Source organism: Mastomys coucha, unplaced genomic scaffold (assembly GCF_008632895.1).
Source record: "Mastomys coucha isolate ucsf_1 unplaced genomic scaffold, UCSF_Mcou_1 pScaffold4, whole genome shotgun sequence".
Taxonomy (NCBI): domain Eukaryota; kingdom Metazoa; phylum Chordata; class Mammalia; order Rodentia; family Muridae; genus Mastomys; species Mastomys coucha.
In genome coordinates this window covers 37,854,805-37,877,092 of record NW_022196910.1, presented here as the reverse complement: position 1 = coordinate 37,877,092, position 22,288 = coordinate 37,854,805, and the positions used below count along the sequence as shown (strand labels likewise).

At 45.6% G+C, this 22,288-nt stretch overlaps 1 protein-coding gene across 2 annotated transcripts in view; it reads right to left on the bottom strand.

Annotated features, from left to right (window-relative positions):
* E2f7 (E2F transcription factor 7) overlaps positions 1-22,288 on the bottom strand; it is a 40,091-nt gene that overhangs the window by 2,771 nt on the left and 15,032 nt on the right. Inside the window, exons 5-12 of one of the 2 annotated variants that reach the window (XM_031349235.1) lie at positions 19,355-19,645; positions 17,770-17,928; positions 16,276-16,410; positions 9,371-9,556; positions 8,801-8,870; positions 6,250-6,730; positions 4,526-4,781; positions 1,853-1,977 (exon numbers count right to left, since the gene is read on the bottom strand). In XM_031349235.1, coding sequence (XP_031205095.1) covers positions 1,853-1,977; positions 4,526-4,781; positions 6,250-6,730; positions 8,801-8,870; positions 9,371-9,556; positions 16,276-16,410; positions 17,770-17,928; positions 19,355-19,645 — 1,703 coding nt within the window. Of the gene's footprint in view, positions 1-1,852; positions 2,275-4,525; positions 4,782-6,249; positions 6,731-8,800; positions 8,871-9,370; positions 9,557-16,275; positions 16,411-17,769; positions 17,929-19,354; positions 19,646-22,288 lie in introns of both variants that reach the window. The other variant, XM_031349234.1, reaches the window with a different exon arrangement.

The window sequence follows — 22,288 nt, the reverse complement described above, 5'->3', positions numbered from 1 at the left end:
GGTCTAGAGGCCAGGGTCATGGCCTCTGCTGTCACTAGCTCTGCGATACTGGACAAATTATTTCATCCCCCCCGCCCCTCATGTCCCTCAGTCTCTGCATCCCCATCAGGGATGAATATCAACTTCACGGGGCTAGAATAATTACGTGAGAAAATCCTGGTATTTTGGGAGATGCAAAGCAAACGTGTTTGTGGTCCTTTCTGCTAACATCCATCCTCATTATGTGCCCCGAAATAGAAGGGAGCAGGATGCTGCTAATGCTCTGGCTCCTACACTGCCCAGATCGGTGCTCGTAATTAGCAGTCAAAAGGCATTGTACTGATGAGATAGATGTCCGTACTGTACTGTGACAGTATTCATAAAGTGTACAAACTCAGGCCAGACAAAGATCTATCTCATGGGGGCTCAACACTAGACATAGTACTCTAGGGGACTACAGAGAGACTGAGAGTGTTAATCAATAGTCTTTCCCAGGGAAGAGCTTCCGAACTGGCTATCCAACAACCAAGTGGTCAGCCCTGAAATTATATACATACATACATATCTATATATATGTATATATATGTGTATATATATCTATATCTGTATATAGTGTGTATACATACATACAAACACATATATACTTAGGAATATATAATGCATATGTAACAACTATTAAAGAAATAGATGCCATTAATTTAAGAAGGTGTGTGTATATGAGAAGGGTTGGAGGGAGGAAAGGGAAGATGGTAAATGATGTAATTATAATTGTATTTAAAAAAATTAAAAAAAAGAATAAAACAATCCAGCAGGGACAGGAAGTGGGCACAATGTCCCACTACTAGCTGGGGAGTAGCTGCTGGTGGCTGACTGGGCTGGGAAAGAGAAAGGCAGTGTTCTTTAATGGGACACCAGCTATACTGACCACATTCTGGAGCAGGCCTCATGCCCAGGAGTGGCTGTCCAATACAAACTGAACTGAGAGGGCTTAGAAAGACAGAGAAAACAGCATTGGATGGTGAGGGAGGGAGGAGAAGCTCAGAGAGGAGTTGGGAGGAGATAAATAGAATCACAATACACTGTTTGAAATTCTTAAAGATTCAATAAAATTATTATTTTTCAAAAAAGTGTACGTTCAGGCAAGAAATATGGAGCAGTGGCAGAAGAGCATTTGCCTAACCTATGTGGAGCCAAAGGTTCGATTCCCAGCACTGCAAAACCAAACCAAAGCCAAATTGTGTCTAAAAATTAATGACTATTTAAATATGTAGCAAACTTCAGAGACTCTGCATAACTTGACTGAGGAGTTTCAGCCAAACAGAATGATGTTTTGGGGGGAGTAAGTAGTGACTGTGAGCGCTGTCTTATAAGAGTTTTTAACAGACTTTTACTGACAGGAGGACTACAAAAAGAATCCCACAGACTGTTGCAGAACCAACTACTCGGGCACCAGTTGCATGTGTGTGTTTTATGAGTGTGTGTGAGATCTCAGCTCCCAGGCGGTATGTTTTAAGAAATGGTGGGTGCAGAAAAGAACTTGTAGAACCAAGCGATGTGGAGCTGACTCAGGATGGCCTCCTTAAACAGCCTAAAGAGATGAACAACAGGGAGGCAGCCCAAGGATGATGGCCTCCTATAACCGTAAGGTTCCTTTTGCTGCTGGGAAGTGGGATGCCACTGTAAAGATTTGTCTGAAAGCATGACTTCTCTTGTCTTGGAGCCCAGTGCTTTATGGAATAAGCAATTAACACTGGGTTCACAATGAAAACCAGAGCCTGATGTAATACCTCTCTGTATCGGTCAAGTGGCTAGGAGGAAAGCTAACTATATATAGGCGCACTCCGTGACGGAACAAGGGAGCTTTGGGTCTCACCTGCTCTGCCTTTACCATCGATACTGGATGTCTCACGTAGCTTGGGGACTCGGGGTGGACGATGCTGTGTGAGCCTGGCATCGCCGGACTCAGGTTGAGTGAAGGCTGACACCGAAGTTGGGGATCTGCACAGGGGAGGGTGGATGACTTTGGATTGACCATGGCTGCCGGGCTGATGAGGAGATGAGAGGCAGATCCCAGGGTGGACAAGCCAAAGTTCATGGGTCCCGTGTTTGGGAGAGTGCCAGGGGCTGAAGAAATGGGCCCGGGTATTGCGGGAGAATAGAGGACTGGAAAGGGGCCCAGGCCTGGAGACGGTAGGAACATGCAGGGAACACCGAAGGATGGCAGCTGAGCCGGGGAGGGGGCCGCGGCGTGGGGGGTTTGAGTGCCTGGTAAGAGCATGTTAAAACCATTTAACCCTGAAAGAGAAGGAAAACTAAGTGAAAAACCACAAATACAGGATCCCATTCACGTTCACATCTCTCCCGGCCCCAGTGAAGTCCATGATGCGTCAGTGATGGAGGGCACTTTCTCCCTATTTATGGCGATCAGTCTTGCTGTGCTCCTGCAGCTGACAGGACAGCTACATCACATGGGTGGCAAGACTGTGTGCCAGCATTTCCCTGCAGGGTCTTTGTTTTTGAGACAGGTTTCGACCCTGTGTAGTCCTGGCTGCCCTGGGACTCACTCTGTAGACCAGTGTGGTTTGAATAGGCCTGGCTCACATAGAGTCTTGTGTCTGAATGCTTGTTCCACAGGGAGTGGCACCATTAGGAGGTGTGGCCTTGTTGGAAGAAGTGTATCACTGTGCGGTCAGGCTTTGAGGTCTCTTATGCTCACACTGCGACCAGTATAACAGTCTCCTGCTGCCTGCTCACTGCCAGGCTTCCTGCCATGCTAAGGGACTAAACCTCTGAAACTGTAAGCCAGCGCCAAATTAAATTTTTGTTTGTTTGTTTTACTAAGAGTTGTCATGGCTATATGGTATATGGTCTCTTCATAGCAATAAAATCCTGGCTAAGGCTGGCCTCGAACTCAAGAGATCTGCCTGCCTCTGCCTCCTAAGTGCTGGAGTTAAAGAGTGTGCCACCACTGCCTGGCTATATGCAGGGTCTTGTGGTCAGTGCCTGTGGAGGATTCTTTTTATTTTATTTTTCTCTGTGGCTCTGAGCATCCTGTGTGAATGTAGACACACACGGACATAAGAGGAACACTTTGAATGCTGTGTCCTCACCTTCCACTGTGAGGCAGGGGCTCTTGCTCTCTGTTGCACAAACTAGGCTAGCTGGCCCAAGAGGATTCACACCTCAGCTTCACATTTCCCCACAGGAGTGTAGGGGGTGTGGGCACATGCACCAGTGTGCCTAGCTTTATGTGGGCTCAGGGGATTTGAACTGAGGTCCTCAATGAACCAGTTCCCCATCCTCCTGTTGAGGGTTCTCAGGAGGAATTGCACTGAATCCAAAATGAAGGGGAAAATGAAATGTTAGCGGGGTGTGTGGGGGGGCCTATTTCTATTATTACAAACTTGTAACTAAAAATTTACGTTTTCCTCAACGATCACAACAGTATTTAATAATACTTTGTCAATATTGAGAAGTACAGATACAGGGCCCGGGGAGACAGTTCACTTGAGAGTGCTTCCCGCAAGCATGAAGACCTGAAGCTGACCGAGCTTTGTATACAAAAACAAACAACACCCACAGAAAGCCAGGCATGCTGGTGCATACTTGCAATCCCAGGGCCAAGGAGGTGGAGACAGGAGGACCCTTGGGGACATCTGAGGTTGTCCTCGGGGTGCCACCTATCCACACACGCAGCAGGTTCTGACTGTCGGTTGCAAGCCTTCCCACCACGCTATGTTCACCAGAGCTTTGAAAAGTGTGGAGACTCTTTGAACTTGCTACTGGTCTTTTTAATAGTGTGAATAACTAAAAATGTCCTTCCACCTTTAACCTTACTATATTTGTTATTTTGTAACCCTGTTTACTAAGTTGTTTGCTTTGTAAGCATTTTGAGGAGTTCATGTGTTTCCCTTAGACTGTTGAATAATGGTTTATGGTTGAGAAATAATAAAAAAGCCAAAGAAACCAACCAGCCCACCAACTAACTGAACTAACAAATCCTGTACTGTGCGCTATAAGTTCAGTTCAGCATTGGCTAGGTCTATGCTAACTCCTTCAAGCATCCCAACACCAACTTGTCCTAGACTCAACCCCCTAGGCTGAGGACACGACAGACAAATATTGTGAGAAACACCCATCTCCTTCGCCTGGCAGACCAGATTTAAGTCTGCAAGAAGCTGGAGGGAAGAAATCAAGTTGATAATGAAGATTAGCCACCAAATTTCTACAGCTGCTTCCCTCCAGAATGCTGTCTGTGTTTTGCCCAATCACTGACACACTCAAACGATCACTCTGAACCAGTGCCAGATTTGCTTGAATCAAAAGGACAAATACAAAAATCTAATCCCCACCCAAACCCCTAAAAACCCCATGTATTTTATTTCCTCTGTAGTTAGTGAATGGAGACCAGCAGTCTCACCTTTCATTTAAGGAGGCCAGGAGTGAGATGGGTATAACATGTCTATAAACTTCTCTCTGGTCAGGTGACACCAGTGAAGATGTTAGCCCAGTGTGAAGCAGTGTGAAGGCCTCAGGAACCCCTTACCTGTAGGAGACTGCACATAGAGATACTGCAGCAGGGAGGGGTCTTTGGTGATCTCATTTTCGTTGGAAGGCTTTTCAGTGTCTGGATTTCTTGCTGGGTTTCCACATTCGGATGCCACAAAGTAGTTTGGGGCAGCCTTTCCTGAAACTTCTTCCGTAGCAGGGAGCTGACCCTTAACACAGGCATTTTCCAGGGGTGTAGATCTCCCATTTCCCAAGGTCGCAGGACAGGCGAGGTCTGTGGAACTTGGGGGTTTCTAAGGACAATCAAACCAGAAGGCAGAAAAGCCAAGTAAAAATCCCAGTCATCAAGTTTAGAAGAGTTTTCTTAAATTATCTACCACATAGACTAGAGAACAGCCATGTGTCATTTGGATTAACGGCTCAGTTGTTTTGATTCTATTCATAGGTACAGTAGGGAAGCAGGTCTGTATGTATGTGTAGGCTTGTGGCGCCTAAGTACAGACAGGATAGAGGTTATACTAATGCCAATTTGACCATGGTATTCAGACTATGAAGGAGAAGCCCCTATGCTAGTAACCAGTAAGGAGTGTTGATGCTGAAGCATCTCTCCTAGGGTTAGAGTGTGACCTCTGGGTCAATTTGTAACAATGAAAATGACATAACAATTCATAACAGTAGCAAAACTACCATTACAAAGTAGCAACAAGAATAATTTTATGGCTGGGGGCCGGGGTCACCACAGCATGAGGGACTGTATTAAAGGGCCATAGCATTAGAAAGGCTGGGGACGGCTGTCTTAAGGTCTTCTAAGAGATGTGGGCTGACCCAGAGCCGCCTTGGTGTCTGACAGCACGTGCTTGTCAGGCCTTGCATGGTTTTTCTTCTCTTTCGGTTTATGAATAAACATTTGATTTGCTTCCCCCTAAGTTAGTTCTTTGACGATTTCACGCACGTACATAATCCACTCTGGTTACTCTGAGATGCTTCTACCCGCTTGTACCTCTCTCCACTGTGATGAAACTTACCGGCTCCTTACATTTCTAATCCAAAATGCTGGGCCGTGTGTGTGTGTGTGTATGTGTGTGTATAAAATCAGAAAAGCCCATTTTGGCAAGAGAAAGGTAGAATTAATTTTTTTTAATGCATGAGACTATTATCTTAGTTAATGGAGTGATTTCCGTGCCGCGGGCCTGGCCTATCCAGGCCCACCGGAAGTGCTATGAAGAAAGCACTGTGGTTGTCTCTCAGTCTCTCTTGTTTTTTTCATTCTGTAGCTAAGGAACCAGGATCTCTGCGCCGTGAAGAGAGCCGACCCAGTCCAGTCCCAGCCCTCCAGAGGCATCCATGTTCTTGGCTCAGGAGCCCCACTTTTTCCAGGGCCCAAATGATTTCTGTAATGTTTCCAAACTTGTTTTTTTTTTTTTTTTAATTTCATAAAAAAAGACTGAGAAGAAAGACACAAACATGTTAACAGTGCTTGCTACTCTGTACTAACAGGCAATATTTTTTCTTCTATATACATTTTCTAGGGGGGCTATTTTAGAAGTGTGACTTCTTTCCTTTAAATAAAAATCATTTTTCTTATAGTATTATCTTATGATGAGATTATTTTGGGAAAGCCAAGTCTGGTGCTCCATGAGACATGTGAGGAACACATGAAAATGTAGTCCTGTTCCAGACTATACCGATTGAGGGCGCATGATTTCATTAAACTCGTAGCTAACAAGCTGGCACCAGACACACTCACCCACACTCCCTTACCTTGGGCATAACTAGGGATAAGGGGCTGTCTTCAAATTCCTGACTTTGTCTTTTCGTGGCAGGCTCCTCCTCCTCCTGAGAATCCCTCTCCTCACACAGGCGCTTCTGAGCAGAGGGCATCACTGACAGGTCAGCTGGGACATCCGAGCTACCACCATCCTCTTCTGATCTTGACTCTGGGGACAGTCCCTCCTGTACACTCCCGTACAGCATGAAGAGTGGAGTGGAGGGCACGTAGACCAGGGGCTGGCTGGCGAGCAGACCTGGCTTTAAGCTCTCTGCCTCAGAGGCTGCAGAAGGAACGGGGACACCTACTTGTCCGCTCAGACCATTCTGTGCAGAGTAGGCGGGCAAATCTGTTTGAGCAACAGAAAATACGGGCTGGGCTAAAGGCTTGACACAGTACTCGGACTCCACGGGGAGGGTGGGGTCTACGACGCTTGCTGGAGGCACCGCTCTCTTACTGACAAAGGTTTCCCCCCTGAAATAAAAAGATACAATGTATACCATCAAGAATCTGAGCTCTGTCACAGCTCCCAATTCTCAGCTTTCTTAGGTAGAAGTGACATAAGACTGCTTAGATGATGTTCAAATGTCCTCCCTTGTCACACGGAGGCAGACTCTGGATGGGTGGCAAGGGATGACATGAAGTGCCAATGTGCAAGAGATGTTGGGGTTCTCAGGTGACCGCAGAAGCTGGTTCCTCCCTAGCTGTTTGGTTATCGAGTATCAGGCATTTGGTCCTGAAGCGTAAAATACTATATACTCATAGCTACTCTCGTTCCTGTTTATTACTGAGGAAAACCCAAACCAAGCTCAGAAGTTAATCCACCCTCTTAAAGATGTGAAGCTGAGCCTCGCGGCAGGTCTGATGGACGGTTAAAGGCCAGGTTCCCAGTGACTGGGAGAGTATGAGTAGACGGGAGTCTGGGCCAGCCTGATGTAAAGGAAAGCTAGTCTAGTTTGTCTAGAATTCAGTGTGTGTGTGGGGGCGGGGATTGAGCAACAAGGAAGTAAGCTTATCTACTAGGTTGGCACTTTGTTACTCTCTAAGTTTGCTCAGTATTAATAAAGTATGCTTAGGCAGTCCTTATTCAAAATTAAGTCCCAGTTTAAGTTGTTTGGGACTTCTATACATTAAAAACCCTCCCACATATTCAATATGCTAGTGGGCTTAGTTCATGTGTTGAACTAGATTAACCTCTGGTAAGCAGAGGATGTGGATTTCTGCTGGCTGTCACAGATCAGACACACTTTACCCAGGGTCAGCTTTGCAAAGATGAGTTGTTCTCTCCAACTGCAGTCTCCCTAGGCAAAGAACTGAGGTCTGAAAGTCACCAGGCTGCAGCGGAGTCCATCAACCACTGATGTGTTCAACGGCCACGGCTGTCAAGCCCTCCCTCTCCACCAGGAAGCTCACCACGACCCGACCCCCGATGCCTCTGACTACTAGGTCACCGTCTTACACTGTCCGCAGTCTTTCTGTGTTCAGCAGACATGGCTCCGATCTGCACGGGGCGGATGGGAACCACCACACACTCCTCGTTTGAGACCTGCACACCCAGAGACCGTGTCTGCTTCCCACTCTGACTATTAATCTCGGCCAGGAGGATCTCCTTTGTGGAACCTACATTAGCTCTTACTGTGTGTCGGGTGGATGCAAACCCTCTTGAATTTCAACACTTTCTCCAGTTAGACCTTTACGCAAATGCTTCCTTTTTATTCATATTTGGTTGAGAGACTTTTGAAATTGTTTTTATACGTGTGTGTGTGTGTGTGTGTGTGTGTGTGTGAGTGCAGGTATCATGGCCCATGTGTGAAGGTCATAGGGCAACTTTCGGGAACTGGGACTTGGGTCATCAGCCTTTCTCCTCACGATGCCCACCCACCCCTGAAATGCTTCTTACTAATGATAGTTCATTTAACTATCCTGCCTGCACAAATGGCAGCTACACTAATTAGCATTCCAGGTCTCTCCTCAGCCCTGCCATATAGTCTGTTTCTTCCCACACCTTCCGTTAAAACTCTCTCTTATCCCTTCTTTACTGCACGAAGATACCTTCAAAATCACATTGCACATTTAACTCAGAGGGGTTTTGATCAGCCGCCGCGTGAGCTGTATGAACTTGGACCACTTATTCAACATCTCGGGATTCTAGTTTCTTCCCTCTTTAATGAGGATAAATACCTCAGCCTCTGAAAAGGCTGCTGGTACAGAGGGTAATAAACACGAAGGCTGCTGGAAAAACACCCAGTGTTTATTAGATAACTGAGCTATCGGGAGGAGGAAGCAAGGCTAGTACTCGAGAGCTCTTCTCAGTTTGTTGGTTTCTTCCATTTTGCTTCCTTTAAGCTGTGGTAGCTTAAGGGCCAGTTTCCAGGCATCTGCGTCATATTATCTCAGGGTTGGCACATAGGGAAAGATGTGTCACTCCTTCATAAAAAGAGTGGCTTAAAAAAATGCATTTTGCGACAGATCGATTTCAGTATGGCCAAAATTAACACTAAGAAGTAGAAGAGAACACACTCTGGGTTCTTGAAGGCTACTTACTGCGAATTATCTTCTACTTTCTGTCTGTAGATGGCTGCCAGACTTCCAATTTCCAGGGAATAGGCTGACCCTGGAAGGGAACGTGAAGGTTAGCAAATACAGAAGGAGCCTAAGGTGCATGGATACACACAACAGAGACCATTCCTCACAGGGTAGGGATTGTGAAGGCTACCTCAAATCTGTTCAGGTTTTGTTTCAAAAAGAGCAATCTCCAGAAGTCAGCTGTTAATGACGACTCCAGGTCTCATTAAGAATAAGCAAGAAAGCAAAACAAGTCTTGTTTCCCAAGTCATAAACATCTGGGACATATCGAGGAGGTCAAGCACAGCAAGCCAATTGATCGAGAATGCCTGGATCGATTTCAGGCGTGGGGCTATGCTCACACAGTGTGAAGTCAGCATGTCTTCTGCAGCCAATAATTGTTTGACTTCAGGCAAGTGAAAAGTTGGCGCTTGCAAAAAGAAAAAAAATGGCCTGGTCTAGAGAGATAATTTGAAAATGCCTGCATATCGCCAAGGATACTCCTCCATGGCAGCCAACGGACTCCAAGGGCTAAACGAGGGTAGATACCTTGCTTTCCTCCCTGTGGGCTGCTGGGTTCGGAGCTCACTTTTCTCTGTATCTTCTCAGACGTCTGAACTGTGTTGAAGGAACCATACCGCGCCAGCCTCTCTTTTGCACACACTTGGATCTGGCCGTATGTTTCCCTCTTCAATTCCGGTAAGACGGATGCAGAGACGTCCAGCAGTTCTTCATCTAGAGGGAGAGACAGAGAGCTAGAGTGCCACTATACAGCTATGACCTTGGGCCATCTCTTTAAGGGATGTTTCCAGGGGGCTGGAGAGATGGCTCAGTGGTTAGGAGCACTGGCTGCTTTTCCAGAGAATTCAGGTTCCACTCCCATGAGGCTGCTCACAAGTGTCTGTAACTCCAGTTTCAGGGCCTCTGTCACCTCCACACAGACATTCATGCAGGCAATACACATCATTGCATATAAAACAAAAATAAATTTAAAAGAGAGAGAGATGGCTTTGAACTTAAAATTGAAATGCAGTTACCCCATTAAAAAAAAAGTTAATGAGCTATCTCAAACCCTAATTTCCTTCCATGTACTGGAAAAAGAAAAGTAGCTAGCTATAAAATGAGAGTGAACCCATATGTATCCTAAAATTATTCTAACTGCAATCAAAGTGGGGCAAGATGTTCTTCAACCCAAATTAGAACAGGCCTGGCATTTTAATGCTCGGTTAGGGTCCAACAGCAAAGGAAACCCAACCGTGTTCAGCTCCACATGCGTGTTTTGAGATTCACTTTCAAGATGAATCCTCTCTTGCCAAAGCTCCCGGGCAATGCAGAAACGAGTCTCAATTCCCCACTCTGCTTTTTTATTTCTTTCTGATGCAGGTCGAGGCCTGGTTACCAAGTGACCAAAGGAATAATGTCGGCAGCCCTTAGGGCTGAAGGCTGGGGATGGAGACCGTTTTATGCTTCATGGTGCCAGTGTGAAGCCAAGTTGGAAAGTTCCGTAACTTGGACAGCCATCCCTGCAGTCCGGATCACCATTCCTGCCTTGGCTGTTTATTTCTTATAAAGCTCAAAGCATACCTATTTTAATTATAAATCTGATTTAACCCGCTGAAAAGTCCAACTAGACTTTCAGAAAATGCACTTCCATCTCATACAGCTTTGAAACTGAGTGAAAAAGAAAACTTTATGGCTTTCACTTTCCTATAACAAAAGTCCAAATATATGTTCCTTTTATAAAATCAGAAAATAAAACAAAGAGAACAAAAAAAAAAAAAATAGGTCAAGCCAGTCTCAGGGACCATATTCGCCTGCTCTCCTGAATCAAAATGCGGAGCAGAAATGGACACACAGAAATGGCTCTTAGGATCTGGGAAGGCAACGACCCTTAAAGCAGAAATAAAATTAGTTGATCTTTGACTGCACTGACTGAACTGCCTGGAGGATGTTTTTAGGTTGGGGTGAAGGAACCTGATAATTTCCCCCAGCCAAGGGCCTGGGAAGGGCTCCCCAAAGTGCTCAGTATGAGAAGTCAGAGCAGTATGTGAGGTCAGGGAAGGAAGCACTGGGAAGGGAGAGCCTCCTGGAGCTCACACAGGGCAGACACAGGGGGAGACTGTTGACTATAAGTCACACCTCAGTGGTGGGAAAGTGGTCTAGTCTCCTGTTCACACAGGCTAGGTTTTCTCTGTTTATCTGATGACAGACAGATTGATTCCACAGTTTGGCTGCTGGGAACAGTGCTGTGACAACCCTGAGTGCTGGTACCTCCTCAACATAATGGTTTCAGTTCCCATGGCTACTACTGGAACTGGTGGACGACGCAGTAGCTTTGGCACTCATTTTTGAGGAAGCTCTTCCACATTGCCTCCTCTTATGGTTATACTACTTTGCAATCCTAGCAGTGATAAGGCGTCCTCTTTCTCCATATCCAAAGAGAGTGTGTTTGGTCTTTTGGATAAACAGTCATTTAACTGGAGTGAGACACTGCCCTGTGGTTTTGATCTCCGTTTCGCATGTGACTAATGCCACTTGGTCATGTAACTGTTTTTACCCATTCCCCAGATCTATTGCTTAAGTTTCATAGTCTGGTAATTATTTCCTTGCCAGATAGTTCACAGCCATCTCCCCCCATTCTGTAGAGTCTTCACTGTTTGCTGTATCAAGTTTTTTTTTTTTTTTTTAGTTCGATGTATTCTTATTTTCCGATGTTATTTATTGACTATGCTTTTGGGATTGTACTAAAAAAATTCATTGTCCAGATTAATGCCCTGAAGCATTTCCCCTGTTGTTTTCTAGAAGAACCATGGCATACTTAGATGGAGATCCAGTCTTATGAAAATGTTATTGTTCTCTTGGAGTCATTTATTGAAGAGACTCTTGTCACTTTTGTCAAAGATGAGTTGGCTGTAAGCAGGACTTACTTCTCGGTCTGCTACCCCGTTGGGCTGACTAGCAAGCCGAGTGGTTCTGTTTGGATGTGCTAGCATGTTCAGAAGTCAAGGAATACCACCCCATCTGGGTCCGCACTCTGCAGGAAGGCTCTGAAGTGAAGAATTCTAACGCTTCTGGTTTGCTGGTATTAGCTCAGAATTTTTTTTTTTCATTTTGTTTTAGTCCTGTCAACCCTCGAATTCATTATGTAGACCAAGTTGACTTATAACTCACAAAGATCCACTTGTCTCTGTTTCCCAAGACCTGGGATTACAATTTTGAGAAGTTGTGGTCAATTCCTTTCACCAGGTTGGCAGTTTGTTGTAGATACATCCGCCCTTCTGTGAAATTTGCTTGTAGGCACTTTATTTGTTGCGAATAGTGCTTCCTTGACTTCTTTCTTGTTATCGTTGAGTGCAAGCATGACTCATCTTTGTCTGTTGGCCTGCCATCGATCTGAATCCACTTGCTTCTAACAGCTTTGGTGGGGATTGGGCTTTTTTCCTCTCCCTAGAGTCATGCTGTTTGGAAACTGGTCATTTCACTATTCCTTCCTTTCCGACTTACGTCTCAGTCCTGATAGTCTAAAGACATCCAGTGCTATGCCGGGCAAGAATGGTGAAGGATTTAAGAGGGTAGCTAACATTTCTTTCTGTTCAGCTCTTCTCTGGCTTTTACTTGCCTCATTAAGATGTTTATTTGAAACACGTTTTTGTTAAATATAAGTGCTTAATTGCTATAAACTTCCTTCTTGTTACTTCTGCTCTATCCCACAGATTTTCATGTTGTACTTAATTTCTGTTTTTTAAAAAAAGTTTAACTATCCCCTTCGATCTGTTCATTGATGGAATGTCAAGGGAGTATTGTTTAATTTCAGTGTATTTGTACGACTTACAAATTTCTTTTGTTGACTTCTAGTTTGATTCCTTTGTGCTCAGAGGTGATACTGTCTTTATTTAATTACAATTGCTGGGACTTGTTTTGGGCGTGGTACTGACCTTAGATAAGTTTCCTCACGATGATGTGCCCATGTGCCTAGCTGTCAGATGAAATGCTCTGCAAGTGTCTGTTTGACCGTTTACTCTAATAGTATAGTTTCATTTTGATGTTTCTTGGTTGATATTTAAAATCTGGCTGACATACCCATTGCTAAAAGCAGTGAAGCCTCCACTATTCGCTCATTTCTTTGACAGTCTCTCTACATAGCCCTGGCTGGCCTGAAACCGACCTTATAGACCAGGGTAGCTTCAAACTCAGAGTTCACCTGTCCCTGCCTCTGAAATGCCGGGCTTAATGCCACCGGCCACTACTGTTGCCACATCGCCCATCTCTCCCTTGGGATCTAATGATATTGTCTTTCTCTACTTGGGTACTTTGGTAATGGGCGAATACATTTACATTTCTGGTTGAATTGATCCTTTTGTGATTAAATACCCATTGTGTCTTTTTACCATTTGTGATACAAAGCTTATTTTATCTGATGTAAAAATATAGCTACTCCTTGCCTCAGCCCCTGTCTACATGGCGTATCTCTCTCCTCCTCTACTTTGCTCCTCGCTGCCTCCATGTAACCATTCAGCAGCGGTCTTCATCTTGATGGGGGTGGGGTGGGGTGACATCTTCGTGCATTGCCCGTCATTGCTGGACATTCTTTTATCATCCTCTTCATTCATTTTCTGGTTGTTCTGAGCATCTTCCTCTCTTCCTCTCTGAGGTTTGATTCTCTCTTTTGTGAAACTGCTCTGCTAGCAAGCTTTGAATTATCCTTTCGCTCCTGGTGTGAAGACTGCTTTAGTCATTTCAGTTTTCTTTATTTTACAGTAGGTGTGTGTGTGTGTGTGTGAACAGAATGCACATGGAGGTCTCTACTTTGGGGTGAGTTCTGGGGCTCAGGCACAAACCGTCATCAAGCACGGCAGCAAGCACCTTTACCTGCTTAGTCAACCTCACCAGCCTGAGGATTTCCTCACATCTACAAGGCTGTTCCGGGTGGGGATGATTTTAACCAGTTTTTGCTTTGTCTTAGAAAAGACTTTAGCTTCGTTTCTCAAGGGTTACTTTCTTGGAAATAAGAATATCCCAGCTAATATTTTTCCCTTTTAGGATTAAAGAAATTATGTATGCGATCAGTCATTGACATTCACGTAGGTGAGAGTGCTCGTGGGCCCCGTTGCCATTAGACACTGGATCCCTCGAGCTGGGGGTTAAAGACGTTTGCGGTAGAGGTGTGGGTATCCTCACTGGGTCTCCCTCTCTCTCTCTCCCTCTCTCTCCCTTTCTCTCTCTCTCTCTCTCTCTCTCTCATACTCTCTCTCCCTCTCTCTCTCTCTCTCTCTCTCTCTCTCTCACACACACACACACACACACACACACACACACACACACATGCAGCAAGCGTTCTTATCCACTGTCTGACTATATCATTGCATTCTCTCCTGGTGTAAGACCCTGGTTGAGAGGTGGGCTGGTCCAAACAGGAATGACACTTAATATCTTGTGCGTTTGGATCTGATGATAACATCCCTGAGAGGTGTTTTTGTGTTGTTGGGTCTCTTAGATATTGTGCGTGTGCCTGAGTGCTTCTTGAGATTGGATTTCCCTATCATTCTCAAGATTTGAAAACTTTACGGCACTTTCCACAGCAGAGTCAGGTTCCCAGGCCCTGCCCTGCCCTGCCCTTCCTAATGCCGTCCGTCATGTGAGTGCTTGCTTATTTTCTTATTTTGAGTAAGTCTCAAAGTCATGACGTTTTTTCTTTTTCTTCATTTTCTTTTGTTTTTAACCTGTCCTGTTCAAAGGATCTCGAGTTCAGAAATTCTTTCTGTGTAATCTATTCTGTTGTTGGGCCTCTTGACTTTTTTTTTTAGTTATTTGGCTCGAAGATTTCTCTTTGGTTTTTACTTGATCTCCCACTCCTTGCTAAGTTTCTTATACACATGATAATCTAGTTTCCTAATTCCACTGAGTTGTTCATACGCTTACATGGCTCATTAAATTTTGTGGAGTTATACTTTTGAATTCTGTCAGGTAATTAAGTTCCTTTTCTTTGGAGTCCACTGCTGAGTTTACTATGTGGTTCCATTACATCTTAAAGATGTTTCTCGTGTGTTGCTTTGGATGTCTATCCAGCTTGCAGAACCACTGACTACCAGTTTTACAGGGTGGTTTCTACAGTCAGGCTTTTTCCTGGCGATCTGTGCAATGGCAGTCTGCAGCCGGGCTGCCTAGCTTAGGCTCCGGGAAGACGTTTTAGTCATGCAACTTCTTCAGTTGTAATCGACATCTGCAACATCTGTGGGTGTCCTAGAGGTTCACGCTGCAGAGCATGCAGAACTAATTCACTGCCAGATGACAAGCGGCTATCCTGGAGGAAGCTTGTTTGCTGGCAGCTCTGTAGTGGATGTGGATGTGGGGTGCCCATACATAGGGTCAGGTACAGACTTTATAGAATGCTGCTCCCATATGATTATATTGTCTAGTGACCTTTTGGGTGTAGGTAGACTCTGTCATATTCACATAAAGATGAAGGTGCTTAATGGCATATATCACAGAACGCATGCCTGCCATTAAGGACGGCACGAGTATTTTAAGCGCCAAAGGGGGAAGGCTTCACAGGTGAAGAGAAGTCAAAGGCATTGAAGCAGGACAACGATGAAGTCTTTTCTTTCACGGGGCAGACTGCCCTGCACACAGCTTAAATCTCATAGCATGTGGTACAGTACTTAGCCTGCAGTCCACACACTCAGTAAATACTTGCTGGGTCTGAAGTAGTTACACTTGATTTTAAGTGTTTTTTTTTTTTTTTTTTTAAATCTAGATCCTAATGTTATCAGGGAGACTGAGAGCGGTATCTTTTATAAGTCCTCCTTATAAATTTATGCCACTAACGCCAACATTGAATAGGCAATTTAAAAATAATCTTAAAGGCTTGTGCCCAGGCATCAGAGCTACACGGAAAATACCTTCTACAGAAGACCCAGCCCCCGACTGCCTAGATGTTAACTGTGAAATAAACACCAGGTAATACCTATGATGATGGGTTAGCAAAATCGTGGTCTATTTAACCTTTTAACTAAATGACATAAAAGCTAGTCACTATGTCCCCACTAGCCTTAGAGGCTACCGGCCTTGTGTCATGTAAGTAATTGAGTAATTGATTGTAGCTTTTTACTGTTATTTGTGACTACCCTGTATAAGGACGGTTTGTTTTGCTCATGTAGAAATAACCCAGATTCAGAAGTGTCACTTTACAACTTTTGTTCCAGAACAAAATAAAAATGGGTACACTTTAACAGCTACAGAAACCCATAGCCTAAACTTCTGGTATTTTTCTTTCTGATGTATACATGGCAACCCACACGGATGCTTTCTGGATTGTAATTACTGTTCCAAGAGTGAGGTCATTAGTCTAATGTTCCATGTGACATGGAGAACAGGAAAAGGTCAGTTTTGCTGTCTAAATGCAGAATTAGGAAAAGGAATATACAGGAGGTCCTTATCAAATCCCACTTCCTTACCAATGGAGCTGAAGTCCACGGGCCCGATCCATTTGAAGGCTGGTTTACGGCCTCGCTCTTCTGTTACGTGAACTTTCTTTATCAGAGCCAGGCTGGTCAGAACATTGGCTATGTCATAGAGTCTCCGTACCTTTGCTTGAAGATATAAAACACAACTACCGTCATGCCATGGGTAAATGCCACATTTTAATTTAGGTGACAGGGAACATCCCTTGGCTACTACACAAACCTCCAGAGGTCAGGCAGTATGAGATTAGTCTGTCATGATATCACTTAAGATCTATGTCCTTGAAGCCTCTGCAGACTCACAAGGCATATGTAAGGATTGAACAACGTGTCCATCCCCTCCCAGGACTCTGCATCTCAAGAATCCTCTGCTGATAAGCAGGGGGCTCCACTATAGCAAGACTACTGGGCAAATAGGCTGAGATTGAAGGCTTAGTGAATATAACTCTGGTATGTGGGCAGCACACGCTTGTCCTGAGTGGCCCCTCTATCCCCCAAACCCCCGCCTCCCCAACATGAGGTAGTGGCACCTGCCTCATAGGTAGCTGGCCTGTGAAAATGACAGGGATTCCCTGGGCAACCAGTAAAGCCACACTCCTGGGTCCACAGAACGCCCAAGATTCAAGGTCATGAGGTATAGTTGTGAAAAACAGCAGCTGCTCACCTAAAACCCTAGCCAAAGGGGAGAGGCCCAAGGGGCATCTGAATACATTCTAGAAAAACTGTTGGAAATCTCATGTATGAAAGTGGAGAGACACAGAAAGACAGAGTAGGCATATTTAAAAAAACAAAACAAAACAACCAAAAAACAGGACAAGATAGCGGGCCTACTTTTCTATTCAGGAAATGAATAAAGGGTCAGATGTCCACTCGGTGTCAGGGCCGCTGCCAGGGCTGGAATTTATCTTAACTGTCTCACCCACAGGATGGCTATTATTCCGTTAAAAACCCAAAAGCCAACTGGAGAATTCACTAGCGCATGGCCCCTGCAGCAACGCTCTCAGGGGAAGGAAGGTGTGTGGGTGTGACACCAAGAGCAGCCCTGTCCCCACCCAGACCCCAACCCTGAGCATTTCTCGCCTGCTTACCTGTAGACAACTTTCATCTCCACCCTTCAGAGAAGTAGGCGGGAGAGAGGAAGAAAGGGGAAAGAATACTCAGACAGTCCGCTTGGATGTAGTGTCAGCATAGAGAAACGCACAGCCACCACACCCTCCCTGGCCTGCGCTCTCCGGGTGCATTCTGCCACCCTGTCCACGGTAACCTTGGTGGTGGGGGGAGGCTTCTGACTTGAGTTGGGTGGGGGTTCTAGTAGATGATTGACCTCTTAAAGCACAGAGGGCTTTTATGAGCACAAGGAATACATTTCTCCAAAGCCAGCACCATCAATAAAAACCCTCTTCTGTACATATTTACTTCAGAGGCGGGAAACAGCATCTGCCGTCTTGTTTTTCTGTGTGGATACATGGATTAGGTGAAGGCTCTTACTTTTAAATTTACTGTGGTCCGGGGCATCTTGGCTTTCTTCTATGAGGATTTTGGCAGCTACGTCCAGGGTGACAATCTTGGTTTTGGAGACGAGGAACAGCATGACAAACTTCTGGCTCATAATTCTTAGAGATTTATCTTTTCGACTGTTTGCAGATGCTAAAAAGGGGGAAAAGATAAAAAAAAAAAAAAATCACCACGACACAAATTTACCACAAGAAAGACTTCGCTACCAGTTTTTCAGAGCTATCTTGCCCCGCCAGCACATAGAAGGATCATCCAGTAACAGGCAGAAGCCTACTGGACGCACATCACAAAAATAAGCCCATAAAGAAATTGGATTTTGTGCATCTTGTAAAATGCCTATCGCAGGCGCAGACTCTGAGATGGTGAGTTTTCTACTGCTCGTAACACTTCATACTCACGTCACATGATAGAAGCCACAAGGCAGTTTTCCTTAAGCAACTTTTTGAAAAGGTTAATGCAGGTAAATGAAAAGAGAGAGCTAGGGTTCAGTTGTTTTCTGAATACTGACTTGTCTTTCATAAGAACCCCATTTGCGCGTATGGGTGGTGCATGCACACATGGAACCCAGAGGTCAGACATATTGAATTTCAACTGCTTATCTATCTTATTTTTTGAGACAAGGTCTCTCACAGATCCAGAGCTCGATGATTCAGCTGGATTGGCTAGCCAGAGAGCCCCAGGGATCCTCTTATCTCTGCCTCTCCAGAGCTAGGATCAGACACAGGCACACACCATTGCGCCTTCTTTATTTGGGTACTGGGGCTCTGGATTGAGGTCTTTAGCTACTTCCCTAGCCTAAGAACCTCATTTTTCTCTGTTATCACAATGCCTAGAACAAACCCTAACAGGGTAGGTATCTGCCTTTACCCAGAGAGGAAACTGATTGTCGGTGTTTCTGTGGATGGCAGGTAGAGAATCCTGAGAGATGATTGTCTCTGGCTGGACAGCTAAGAACTTCCTCGTGGGGGGGGGGGGGGTTCGGTTAAAAGGCACGAAGCTGGGAAGCTAAAGAAAACCACTCTATTCTTCCTTCAGTGTTGAATACTGCAAGGTAGAGAGCCAGTGATGCCTAGCAATGTGCCATCCTCACAATGGGGAGGATGGGAGACTGATGGGCACCAAGTTTACAGCGAGAAGAAAAGGCATGTAAAGGAAGAAAAAAGAAAGATATATAGATATTAAAAAAAAACCAAAAAAACAAAAAAGCAACTAAATGACACCAAAGGCAGGCAGGGGTTGTCTATCCTTAACAGATTCAGCTACTGAGGCTGCTTTCCTCGGTCATTGACTCTAACAAGAAACTGCATAAAATACTTTGAGAAGCTAATGTCTTTCGTGTGACGTCTTCAAGGCAAGCAGTATGTGGCTATCAAATGCAGCTCACGCATTCTAACCAGGAGAGAGGTCACAAGGGAGGCAGAGTGGACAGCCCAGCCGGGAGCCCTCTGACCTTCAGCAGACAGAGTGAGAAAGCCTCTCTCCCCCCCGAGGGCTGTCACACTGACGGTTTGCACCGTCATCCCCTTGGCCATTATTCACGAGTTTATAACAGACTCACAAGAGGGGTAGTCGGATTCAGAGAAATCAAGTAGGTGTGGATCTCGGGGATCCGGAGACCCGTCTTTCCTGCGTTCTCCGAACCTATACTCCATCAAGTCCAGCTCCTTCTGCTGGAGGCAGGCCATCTGCTCCTCGTACTTTTGCTCCTCTCCCAGTCTCTGTAGGGTCCTCAGGGTTTTGGGAAGGCTGTGCCGACCATGCCAACCATACTGATTCTTAGCCACCCGGCTGACCAGATGCAGTGACTCCAGCACATTTACAATGTCATAGATGCGTCTCCTTTCCACACCTGTTTGTGGAGAAGAAGCCAAAAGACATCACATGAATGAGCGTTTCTGAGTATCAACTCCTGAAGTGTCTGTGAACAGGTCTGACGTCCAAGCTAATGCCCAGCAATTGCGGATAACCCATGAGTCCGCCTGAGGAAGATTCAAACAGACCCTGCTTGTTCTTCTTGGAAGCCAACTTTCAAACCCGTCTAGGGTAGCATACTCTGGAGATGGCCAGACGGCCACCTGTGTGACAGTGACAGCATAGGATGATTAAGCAAACCGCCCGTGCATGGTGGTGGAATGCCAGTATGACTAACGGCGTGCCTACCTGCTGGACACAGCAGCTGGCTGGTGGGGACCACATTCCTAACTTGTAGACGTGTATTGGTTACTTAGTCTCGTTGTTGCAACAAGATACTTGACAAACGCTATGTAAGGAGGGGTTTACTCTGACTCATAGTTTGAGGAGACCGTCCATTACGGTGAACAGTCATGGTGGCGGGACAGGAAGCAGCAAGTACAGTTATAGTCAGAAAGCAGATGAGACGAAGCTGGCATTTAGCTTGTCCTGACTTCTCATTTTAATCAGCTGGGGACCCTACCCCATAGGATCGTGAGGCCATGTCCTGGATGGGTCTTCCCTGCTCAATTCAGTCTTTCTGGGGCATAGCCTCATAGGCTCACCAACAGTGTGTTCCTGTAATGATCCTAAATCCTGCCACACGGACAGCAATTGCTAACCATACATTAGGCTGTGCCAATGACGATCTCCTCACCCGACAGGGACAGCAACGGCTAACCATACATTAGGCTGTGCCAATGACGATCTCCTCACCGGACAGCACTGGCCTTTCTTGGGAGTTCGAATGATTAACAATTAATATACAAACTGATCGGTCTGGTAAGGAAAATGGATAATATCGCCTTCCACTTTGAACTGGAAACCCCAGATTCAAGAGTTTGGGGTCCCTTCTTGTGTGGCTGGAGAAGCACGGGTCGTTTGTTTGCCACGGTTGGCAGTAGCTCTCCTTGTCCTCTCAGTCACCATTTGCCAACAGAGAGGCACAAAGCTAAGTGCAGGCCGCTGTGAAACTCGCCTCCTTCCCCTGCGTCCTCCCAAGTCGGATTTTTTCCTCTAATTACTGAGAATATGGATGCTAGTTAAGGGTGGAGGACTCTAGAATCAGACTCCCTGGACATGAATCCTCACTTTGTCCCTTAAAGTGTCCCACCCTACGAAGTTCTTTAACCTTTCTATAGTATAGTACTTATCCTATAAAATAATTGTTGACATTAATATAAAGGGTCCTCAACAGATGTTAACTTTATCTCAATGTTACAGGATTTGGAGCTACCTAAAATCCCCGCTAACACTAAGAGTCAGGGTAGAGGCAGAGTCTAACCATCTCTAGTTTGTGACTCATCCTGTGGTGTAACAGGCCCCAGGCCTGCTGTCCCCTTTGCTCTCATCTAAGTAGTCACACAAAAGCCCCCAGGAGCTTTGTAGAAAACCCCACCGTCTGTAAAGACGCTCTGTCTGTCTCTCCCAGTGAAGGGAGTTTGGGGCTCAAAGATATAATGGGAGAAAGCTACCAAATAACAGACACCTCTGGGACGAAGAGCCATTTCACGGTCAATCACAACATGGCCACTCACAATCCTGATGGGCTTGTTCCTCACCCCAGGCTCAGTGCCGGCTGCCCTGCCGGAAGGTGCCGGCTGCCCTGCCGGAAGGTACCGGCAGGGGCCTCTGGTGCAGAGCTGTCTGGTTCTTTTCTCCAGCCTGTTTCCGCATAACAACACATCCTGTGTAGCCCACACCATCCCACAAACCTTCCCATTAGAAATGTCAAGAGAATGCAACTGAGACACCCTGGGGGCGGCCATATGCCTGCCTGTTGTGCTACTCCGTGCTTGATAAATAAGCTGCTCAGTATCCACCTAGCGGCCAGGAGTCCCAAGTGGGGAAAAGGAAGGAAGATTCTGCCAGCTTTGAGAATAAGAACTGTGTAAACCACATAATTCTGTAGTTGGTAGGCACTTGGTAGGTCGTTTTGGTAAGTGCCAAACGTGGCAGCCCCTCAACAGCTTAATCACTTATCATCCCGATCACGCCTAAGTCTCGGGGTTTACAGGGCTGTGCACACAAAGTTCCGCTTGCAGGTCTCAGGACCTACAGGCTACTCTGGGGCTTGCTGTAAGGAAGGCTTTCTTATTTGTAGGACCATCCCCTTCACATACCCCAGCACTTCTATGATAGAGTAGATGTTGGGGTGGGTCAACTCAAAGTCTTGGATCAGAGCCTGGGTGGTAGGGCTTTCTTACGACAGTCTGTCTCCTTTCCTTTTTTGTTCTGAGGAGGTCTTATTAATTCTACTTATCGTCCTAGTTGTACATACAAGGACTTAGCGACTACTAAATGGGGGATCTTACAAGTTAGGAAGGAGCAAGGGGTTCAGACTCCCCAAGGAAAGCAGTTCCTAGGGAGAGACACTAGTTCTCAGCCTCACGTGAGAAGAGACAGTGCGTCATTTTACTTAGCATGTCTGTGTCATCAGAGGGCATTGGGAAGCTGTTGTGCTAATCTCTGGAGTTTGGTTCTAGGAGCTATAATGTGGCTTAAAAGGTCTCCTCTTTTATCCTCCCTGAGACTATAAACT